Source organism: Vicia villosa, linkage group LG2 (genome assembly GCF_029867415.1).
Source record: "Vicia villosa cultivar HV-30 ecotype Madison, WI linkage group LG2, Vvil1.0, whole genome shotgun sequence".
Lineage (NCBI taxonomy): Eukaryota > Viridiplantae > Streptophyta > Magnoliopsida > Fabales > Fabaceae > Vicia > Vicia villosa.
In genome coordinates this window covers 177,143,849-177,154,950 of record NC_081181.1, presented here as the reverse complement: position 1 = coordinate 177,154,950, position 11,102 = coordinate 177,143,849, and the positions used below count along the sequence as shown (strand labels likewise).

Here is an 11,102-nt window from a genome sequence, read left to right as displayed (position 1 = left end):
CTCTGCTTTTTCAGTTGGTTTCATGTGGTTAGGATTCTATAAAACAGTAAATATAATAAAACTATGCCCCGTTTCTACGAAAAAGTAATAAACATTTAATTTAGTTCAGTTTTGTATAATATGTTAATATTAAGATTTGAATAATGCCACACTCTGCTAGGGTTTTACGCAGCCTCTTCCATGACGGGCTTTCCTACCATGGAAACTTGGAGTTTCGTAGCCAACTCCTGTCCTTCTCCTTCTTTTGTTGCTTCCCTTTCGCCGACACCTAATCAAACTCTGCAGAGAAAAGTCCTTCAAACAAGCACTGAGTAACGCATGCAACACATTCTATAGCCAATTACCTCAGCCTTAGCCTTGTATGAAGGGGAATTTCCATCAAGTTCCCTGAGGAAGAATACTAGGCATGTCTTGAGACGTGTAAGAACCATCTTCATGGCATTTAAGTCAAAGGGAGATGTTCCCATTAAGGCTGTTGACTACAAGTTTCCTTCTTTATGAAAACTCCTAGGTTAGTGGAGTTTGATCCCTTTAGAGAAGGGTTATTACAAATTTCATTTGTCTCTGTTGATTGAAGGATTGAAAGGCGTATGTGCTATTGGATCTTGGAGTGTCTCAAACCAAATTTATTGCCTCTCTTTGCTAGGTACAACATAAACCAAGACAACATAAACACACGAATGTACAAGTTTGGATATGGTTACATAATCTTCCTTAAGAATGTTGCGGAACAAGAATAATTTTTGCAATTGCAGGAAGCCTTGGTATTCCTATTAGTATTGATGAAGCCACACCCAACATAACATTTGGCCACTTTGCTCGTGTGTTGATTCACATCAATCTTTTGGGTGTTTTGCAGGATCACCTATTGATTGAAAAATTAAGGTTTAGAATTTATGTGGAATATGGAAAACTGCCTTCATTTTGTTCTTGTCACAATATTGATCATATGACCTCTGAATGTAGGAGAAAACAACCTGATAAAGCAGACGATGAATCTAATGATCTGACGTAGGGGAGAGTGGGGGTTCATAGAAATCATGACGTATCATGAGTTCAATTTAACAAAGTTACTTCAAGAAATATCATGAGTTTAATATCATCATGAGTTCAATTAAGTGTCTGTAATATGACATTTCACATTAAAAATATAACATGTAGTTAAAAATATAACATTAGTTGGAGTTAACTGAATGAACAATTATTATAAAAGAAAATTTTAAAAAAAATGATTATTCGAAGATAAATTATTAAAAGATTAAAATTGAAAAATTAAGATATTTAGAGGGATTAATGACATATTTAAGGATTTAAAAAATTATTAGTCAAAATGTCAACGGTCACGGTGCATTAGCAACCATGCACAAGCTTTTTAAATCACACCATATGTATGATACGCCCTTTACACCATATCATCTCCCTCCTTCTCCTGACAAAGGATCGTCCAGATGGTTGTATCACCACCACCTCACCAACTCCCGGCCACATATGGTTGTGTCACCACCGTCATTTTTCTCCTCTCGTTGAGCATGTTCTCCTACATCCAACGATTTCCGATGGAGCTTCTAAAAAGGAATAGCGACATAGCGATACCCGTTTGTCTTTTATTTGTATATAAATTTTACTCCGGTATTTGATTGAGTATTAGTACCTTCCTCAAATCATATAATTTATAAAAATATTCAACGCCATATCATTTTTAATATTATTAAATTTTAAATCAATTAATATTAAAGTACCTGCATCTAACTAAACTAATGAGTACCAAAAATTTTCCTAAATTTTATTATATTGAATTTATAATGATTTATGTTTTACAAATCACAAGAAAAAAGACGGACAAAAAAGTCAAAAGATAGAAATACATACAAAAGTGAAAATGAACATGATGACTAAAGAAACACGACTAATTACTAATTAGGTGACGAGTATGTTCTGAGACCGAGTCATCTTCCTCTTTTGAGAGTGAAGCATGTTTGTTGAAGATTTCATGGCAAACACTTCAATGATGTAGTAGGCTCACAAGAAGTCAAGGTTTTGGTAAGATTTCATGGCATCAATATCCTCATCTTCCTTTACTTACGGATGGAAATATGATGTGTTTCTAAGCTTCAGAGGCCAAGATACTCGGCACGGTTTTACTGGTTATCTGTACAAAGCGCTGATTGATAGCGGAATTCACACCTTCATTGATGATGATGAACTTCAAAGAGGGGAACAGATTATGCCATCACTTGTCAAGGCAATTGCAGAGACAAGAATTGCTATTATTGTGTTCTCTAAGAACTATGCTTTTTCGCCCTTTTGTTTAGACGAACTCGTTATCATCCTCGCCTTAATTAAGGACAAGGGTCGGTTGGTTTTTCCGGTTTTCTATGACGTCGATCCTTCCGATGTTCGACATCAGAGAGGTAGTTTTAAAGAAGCACTGGCTAAACATGAGGAAAGATTCCAAAATGACAAGGAGAAGGTGCAAAAATGGAGGACAGCTTTGTGTCAAGCAGCTGATTTGTCTGGCTATCATTTCAAACATGGGTGATGCTCTAACTTTGTATATTTTATTTCATTGATTTTCATTTGTCTGTTAATTCAATTCTTATTTCAATTTTTTTGTGTGTGATGAAGGAATGAGAATGAATATGAGTTTATAGAGAAGATTATTAAAGGGGTCTCCGGCATTATTAATCGCATTCCTTTACATATTGCGGATTATCCTGTTGGATTGGACTCCCGTGTGCTAAAAGTAACCTCGCTTTTAAATGTCGGATCAGACGAAGTCCACATGGTAGGAATTCACGGTATTGGTGGAATTGGTAAAACAACAATCGCTCGAGCTCTTTATAATATGATTGCCGATCAATTTGAAGGTTTGTGTTTTATTGATAATGTAAGGGAGAATTCAGTTAAACACGGATTAGTACATCTCCAAGAAACACTTCTTTATGATATTATTGGGAAGAAGTATATGAAGTTGGGAAGTGTCAATGAAGGAATTCCAATAATAAAGCATAGGCTTCACCTAAAGAAGGTTCTTTTGGTTCTTGATGATGTTGACAAACTAGAGCAGTTGAGGGCAATAGTTGGAGAGACTAGTTGGTTTGGTCCTGGCAGCAGAGTAATCATTACCACTCGGGACAAGCATTTGTTAACAAGTCACGGGGTTGAAAAAACATATGAGGTAGATGGGTTGAATATGAAAGAAGCACTTGAATTGATTTGTTGGAATGCTTTTAAAACAGAAAAATTTGATTCAAGTTATAACAGCGTTTTAAGACGTGCATTGAGCTATGCTTCTGGTCTTCCATTGGCTTTGGAGGTAATGGGTTCTCACTTAGTTGGAAAAAGTATAAAAGAATGGGAGTCGGCAATAGATCAGTTTGAAAGAATTGCTGATGAAAAGATTCACAACATACTTAAAGTAAGTTTCGATAGTTTGGAGGAAGATCAGCAGAAAATATTTCTTGATATTGCTTGTTGCTTCAAAGGATGTAATGTGTCAGACGTTAAAAAAACACTTCAGGTCCATCACGGTTTCTGCCCAGAATATGGGATTGGAGTGCTGATAGTAAGATCTCTCATAAAGATAAATTTGAATGGTTGTGTAATATTGCACGATTTGATAGAGGACATGGGTAAAGAAATTGTCCGACAAGAATCGCCAGAGGAGCCTGGAAAACGTAGTAGGTTATGGTTTCCTAATGACATAATTCATGTTTTCGAAGAAAATACTGTAAGTAAGAATGATATAAAAGGCTTTGGGTTTATAAATTTTAACCTTCATGTCTTTTTTGTCAGCGTTCCGATGTTTTGTTGATTGTATTATGTTATTACCGTTTTCCTCATCGAATAAGAGATACTCTCTAAATATGCACGTCGAATTGCAAAAATACATACATTTATTATGGTTGATTTGTGCTTTTGTTTTCGAAGGGAACTAGTAGTATTCAAGTCATAATTCTGGATTTCCCCAATTTTGAAGAAGTGGTAGAATGGGATGGAAAGGCATTCAAGGAGATGAAAAACCTCAAAACTCTTATCATTAGAGTTGGTAGTTTTTCCAAAGGTCCCGAGCATCTTCCAAATAGTTTAAGAGTATTGGAATGGCGGGGATATCCATCACCATCTTTACCTTCCAACTTTCATCCAAAGAAACTTGTGATACTGAAGTTACCGCAAAGTCAGTTAATGTCCCTCAACTTGCTTATACCAAAGAAGGTAAATACAATAAGTTCTTTTCTATAGTTTACTAATATTTTAACAAATCCGTTTGAACATTATTCATTTGATTTTCATTTTTATAGCAGAAGTTTGTGAACATGAGAGTTTTGAATTTTGATGATTGTGAGTGTATAACAGAGATACCTGATGTGTCTGGTGCTCCAAATTTAGAAGAGTTATCATTTGGTGATTGCGCAAATTTAATTAAAATTCATGAATCAGTTGGATTCTTGAATAAGCTTAAAATTTTGAATGCTGATGGCTGTAGCCGGCTCAGGACTTTTCCACCCATCAAGTTGAGCTCCCTTGAAAAACTCAAGCTTTCATCTTGTTACTGTTTGAAGAGTTTTCCAGAAATATTAGGAAAGATGGAAAAGATTACAGTACTTGATTTACTAGCCACTCCGATAAAAGAACTTCCATTTTCCATTCACAATCTCACCCGGCTTGAAAGAGTAGTACTGATTGGCTGTGGAGTTGTTCGGTTACCAAGTAGTATTTTGGTGATGCAGGAACTTCATGAGTTGATTGCTGGGGAATGTACATTGTTATTACCACAACCGAACGATTTTGAACCTCTAGCTAGCTCAATGGTCTTCAATCTAGGTCTTTCTGGCTGCCACGTTTCAGACGATTTCCTTCGAATTGGTCTCCCTTTGTTTTCTAATGTGAAAGAGCTGTACCTGTCGCAGAATAATTTTACAATTCTTCCAGCATGCATCAAAGAATGTTACTTTCTAACTAAAATTCATTTGGATGGTTGCAAGAATCTCAAAGAAATTTGCGGGGTTCCACTAAACTTAGAAACATTATCTGCAAAATGTTGCACATCCTTGATAATTTTAGACCTCAAACTTCTTCCTGAATGCGCCAAAGTATGCCGCTTTTTGAGGACACTTATATTGGATAACTGTAAAAATCTTCAAACTATTAGAGGGGTTCCACCCAACATAAGGACTTTGTCTGCAAAAGACTGCCCTTCCTTGACTTCCGGGTGTAGAATCATGTTACAGAGTGAGGTCTGTATTTTCTTATTATTCATATATTTGATTTGATAAAACTCTACATATACATGTTTCTAAATATATGAAACAATTACTATTATCAGAAACTGCATGCAGAGGGCGGGGACAAGAAGTTTCACTTACCAGGAAGATGTATTCCAGTGTGGTTCGAGCACTACGTCCATGATCATAATGCATCTATTACTTTCTGGTTTCGTAAAAAGATCCCTGCAATATCTCTATGTCTTGTTGTTCGACCCGGTTCATATGAAGAAATTATTCAGCCCAGATTTATCATCGATGGAAAAAGAAAAACAGATGGATTCGAGCTAAGTTTCGACGATGGTGACCATGGGCACAGTGGACTAGCAGATCATATAATAATTTTTGATATAAAACAGATAACATTCAAATTAACAGATGCTGTTCTTGAAAACGAATGGAATTGCGTGGTGTGTACGTCTAAGTAAATGTGAATGATGAATGAATGCCAAGAAACTCCATTGATGGAGAAGAATGAAGCTCTGTGAATGCAGAGAAGAAACAAAGAAGAACGAAAGAGAAAATCAATATTGCATTCATTAGTTTGTTACAAAGTCGTTACATGGTTTATATACAAGTGTAACTAACTAACTGTGCATAACAAACTTTCAGTTAGGGCATAACCAATCTCAGCCAATCAATCCTCCACGTCAGTCATCTCATGCACGTGCTTTGTCACCCCCCCACAAGCTTGAGGTTGATAGATGTTCATCAAACCAAGCTTGGACAGACAAGAATGAAATGGACGTGGTCCAAGAGCCTTAGTAAAGACATCTGCAGCTTGATCTTGAGAGGAAACCGGCAACAAGCGCATCACTCCAGCTTGCAACTTCTCACGGACCAAATGACAGTCGATGTCCAGATGTTTAGTACGCTCATGAAAAACAGGGTTTGCAGAAATGTGTAGGGCACTCTGACTATCGCAATAAAGCACTGGTAATCGAGAGGGATGTTGATGCAAATCATGCAACAAGAAGCATAGCCATTGAAGCTCACGAGTAGCAGATGCGAGGGCACGATATTCTGCCTCAGCAGATGAACAACTGACCGTGAGCTGCTTCTTAGCCTTCCACGACACAAGTGATTGCCCAATGAAAAAGCAATATCCAGAGATGGAACGACGCGTGTCAACACAGCCGCCCCAGTCAGCATCACTAAACCCTGATAACTGCAAATCAGAGGCTTGAGACAAGAATATACCACGAGCTGGAGATTGCTTAAGATAACGAAGAACTCTTAAAGCAGCCTTGTAGTGAGACTCGGTAGGTGCACTCATGAATTGGCTCAATTGTTGAGTAGCAAAAGCAATGTCTGGTCGCGTGGTAGTGAGATAGAGGAGTCTTCCCACTAATCTTCTATAGGCAGTGACATCAGCAAAGGCAGATCCATCATTTTGATGAAGGCGCGAAGAAGCATCCAAAGGAGTGGAAACTGGTTTGCAACCAGCTAAGCCAGCATCATGAAGCAATTCAAGGTAATATTTTCTTTGACAAAGGAAGATACCTTTAGGTGATCGTGCAACCTCAAGACCTAAAAAAAACTTCAACTGGCCCAGGTCTTTGATGTGAAAGGTATCATCCAGTGATTTCTTCAAGGTGTTGATCATAGAAATAGATGTCCCTGCTAAGATGATGTCATCAACATACACAAGGATGGCTGTGAATGAAGAAGAATCAGTCTTAGTAAAGAGTGTATGATCAGCATGTGCATGGAGGAAACCTTGAGCTTGAAGAAAAGTGGTTAATTTTTCAAACCATTGCCTACTTGCTTGTTTTAAACCATACAGTGATTTGTTCAACTTACATACTTGGCCAACTTTTGAAGAGAGTACACCCTGTGGAAGTTTCATGTAGACAGCTTCATGTAAATCCCCATGCAAAAATGCATTATTCACGTCTAGCTGATGAAGATGCCAGCCATGAATAGCTGCAAGAGCCAATAACACACGAATAGTAGACATTTTAGCCACAGGTGAAAACGTCTCAAAGTAATCGAGCCCTTCTGTTTGTGTCAAACCTTGAGCCACAAGTCTTGCTTTGAAACGTTCAACAGAACCATCAGCATGGCGTTTGATTTTATATACCCATTTGCTTCCAATGGGAGAGGCATTAGGTGGTAAATCAACCAGGTCCCATGTGTGATTTCGTTTTAAAGCATCCAACTCAAGTTGCATGGCCTGAACCCATCGAGGATCCTTGCTAGCAACCTTGTAATTGGAAGGTTCAGTGTCAGAAGACAAAGCCATGACATAAGCTTGATGAGAAGGAGATAGCTGAGAATAAGATAGATATTTGGAAATATGATATTGACTAGTGGAGGAAGTAATAGAATTACAAACATAGTCCTTTAAGTGAGAAGGAGGTTTAGAGACACGAGTAGACCTCCTATGTTCATTAGATGAAGAGTTTGATGATCCACGTATGAACAAGATTGTTGCATCTTTGCCACGCAACATAATTCAGATCGTCTTCATTAGGTATCTCTATTGATCCATCTACAAATCTGAACTTCTTCTTCATAGCAAGTGCACGCCTCATCTTCATCGACCAAGCATGATAGTTATCACCACTCAACGCCGGTGATACACATACCGTCGATGGATTCTCCGATGGATGAATGTAGTAAGGATCAAGCTGATCCTGATTGTTGTTGTTATTGTTTCTCGTCATTTAACAATTGCGATAACGCAACAACGAACGAACGAAGAAAGAATAGCAAAGAAAAAGGAAATACAACGAACGAACAAAACACCTTTCAAGAATGAGATATGCGCAACGAAAGCAGAGCAGGAAGAACCTGCTCTGATACCATCTAAGTAAATGTGAATGATGAATGAATGCCAAGAAACTCCATTGATGGAGAAGAATGAAGCTCTGTGAATGCAGAGAAGAAACAAAGAAGAACGAAAGAGAAAATCAATATTGCATTCATTAGTTTGTTACAAAGTCGTTACATGGTTTATATGCAAGTGTAACTAACTAACTGTGCATAACAAACTTTCAGTTAGGGCATAACCAATCTCAGCCTATCAATCCTCCACGTCAGTCATCTCATGCACGTGCTTTGTCAGTACGCTATCTGGCCTTCAAAACAAACTTTTCATCGATAGAATTGGAATCAGTATATTCAAACAAGGAATCAACATGGAGGATATCCGATTCACCAATCCACATTTGCTGAACGATAAGAATAGATCAGTGAACAATAGAGGTTTTCACCACTATTCTTGTAAGAAAAATAGATGTTATGAGTGGTGTAGAAGAGCAGAATAGAAAGGACAAAATAATAAAGTTTTTGTTGGAGGATTAGGTTATGTGTTTTATTACAGGTTGAAAACTACTACAAAATATATAGAGCCAAGCAATAAGCTTGCTTCTTGGTGTGGAGATAAAATCCGATGCAACTATTGACAAGCAAGAATCTAATTATTATAATAAGGACAACAAGCAAAGCAAAGTAGCAACAAGCAGAAAGTGATAGCAACAAGTAAAATAATTATTATGTTAGAAAAAAAATATCAATTTCTATCACTCGTCCTTGAAATTTTTCTTGAATATTCCAAGCATTGATCTCATTTCTTCAAACTTTCTCTTGGAAAGAGCTTTGGTCATTACATCTGCAATCTGATTTTCTGAATTGCAATGCTCCAAACTGATTTTTTTTGACTTTTCAACTTCTCTAATAGCATGATATTTAACCTTGATGTGTTTGGTTCTTCCATGCTGGACTGGATTCTTAGCTATGGCTATAGCAAATTTGTTATCCACCCACATGACAGTAGCTTTGTTTTGAAATTGTTCCACATCTGTTAAAATCTTCCTTAGCCAAATAGTTTGATTTGCTGCTGCAACAACAGAAATATACTCCGATTCAGCTGACGATTGGGCGACAACTTCTTGTTTCTTTGAATTCCATGAGAACACAACACTGCCAAATGAGAAAACATAACCAGAGGTACTTTTTGCATCATCTACACTTTCAGCCCAGTCACTATCAGCATATCCTTGGAGGTCTCCACTCTCATTTTTCCAAAAACACAAACCATAATCAGTTGTACCTTTTATGTACCTAAAAACTCTCTTAGCTGCACCAAGATGAACTTGACTTGGAGAATGCATGAACCTGGAAAGTAAGCTAGCAGCAAACATTATATCAGGCATGGTCGCTGAAAGATACAACAAACTTCCAATCATACTTCTATAAATAGAAGCATCTGCACTATTATCACCATCATCCTTTGATAATTTTTCATTCACAACCAGAGGTGTGAGAACAGGCTTGCATTTATCCATATTAAACTTCTTTAATACCTCCAAAGCATATTTCTTTTGAGAAATGAAGATTCCAGCACTTGACTGAAAGATCTCCATTCCAAGAAAATATTTCATTTCACCCAAATCTGTCACCACAAATTCATTCTCCATATCTTGCTTGAATTGACTTAGAGAATTTGATTTATTCCCTATAACCAACAGATCATCGACATACAATGACACTATTAATTGCAGTTCATTCTTTGACCTTTTCACATACAAAGTAACCTCATTTTCACTTCTTTTAAAACCTTTTTGCAAAATATAACCATCAATTCTGCTATACCATGCTCTTGGTGCATGTTTTAAGCCATAGAGGATTTTGTGAAGCTTATAAACTTTATTTTCACTTCATGCAACCATAAAACCTTCAGGATGGTCGACATAAATGTCTTCATCAAGCAATCCATTCAAAAAAGTTGATTTAACATCAAAATGATAAATTTTCCATCCCAATTTTGCTGCTAAGGCAACCAACAACCTAATTGTATCATGTCTTGCAACAGGTGCAAAAGTGTATGAAAAATCAACACCGTGTTGTTGAAAATAACCTTTTACCACCAATCTGGCCTTAAGCTTATTTATAGAACCATCAGGATTGAGTTTGGTTCTATAAACCCAATCAACACCAATAATCTTTTGGTTTTTTGGTTTGTCTACAAGCTTCCATGTTTGATTTTTTCTCTATCATCTTCATCTCCTCCTGCATGGCAGCCTTCCATCCTTCAATATTAGCAGCTTCAGCATATCGGGTAGGCTCTAATGTAGCTATATTGCACCTGGCTCAGGTTGGAAAGTTTGCATCAATATCATAATTTTCTTCTTCATCTTCTGAATTTTGATCCTCCAAACTATCTTCCACAAACAATACCTTACTTGAACCTTCAGCTTGACTTTTCTCCCAATTCCATTTAGAGAACTCATCAAATTTTACATCTCTACTAACCATAATTTTGTTGGTCTCCAAATTATAAATTCGATACGTTTTGGAGCTACTACTGTAACCCAAAAATATACCGATCACAGACTTTGTTTCCAATTTATCTCTTTTCACATTTGGAACATGGACGTAGCATACACATCCAAATATCTTTAAATATTGAACAGACGACTTTCTTTTATACCATGCTTCAAAGGGTGTTTTTCCCTTCAAGGCTTTGGTAGGCAACAAATTAAGCAAGTACACTGAGGTGTTGACAGCCTCAGCCCAAAAGGTTTTAGGAGTATCTTTCTCAAAAAGAAAACATCAAGCCATCTACATGATTGTCCTGTTCTTCCTTTCACTCACTCCATTTTGTTGAGGAGTGTAAGAAACAGTAAATTGATGTTGGATTCCAGCTTGCTCACAAAATTTCTTAAATTCTCCTGCTGTATACTCAGTACCATTATCAGATCTAATCTTTTTAATTTGAAAATCAACCTCTTTTTCAACCATAAGTTTGAAACTCTGAAATGCAACAAACACATCTGACTTCTGCCTTAGAAAATAATACCCAACTCATCCTTGTAAAATCATCAATAAATA

The 11,102-nt window shown here is 36.9% G+C and overlaps 1 protein-coding gene across 2 annotated transcripts; it reads left to right on the top strand.

Moving 5' to 3' along the window:
• Positions 1-117: 117 nt before the first annotated feature.
• On the top strand, positions 118-7,111 carry LOC131653073 (disease resistance protein Roq1-like). 2 transcript variants are annotated; one of them, XM_058923113.1, is made up of 5 exons: positions 118-2,535; positions 2,626-3,730; positions 3,931-4,215; positions 4,305-5,237; positions 5,327-7,111. In XM_058923113.1, exons 1-5 carry the CDS (start codon positions 2,051-2,053, stop codon positions 5,690-5,692), a joined length of 3,174 nt encoding a protein of 1,057 aa, XP_058779096.1. In that variant the 5' UTR covers positions 118-2,050; the 3' UTR covers positions 5,693-7,111. The 2 variants fall into 2 exon arrangements, with proteins under 2 accessions (XP_058779096.1, XP_058779095.1); XM_058923112.1 differs by having other exon boundaries at positions 4,302-5,237.
• The last annotated feature ends 3,991 nt before the right edge of the window (positions 7,112-11,102 follow it).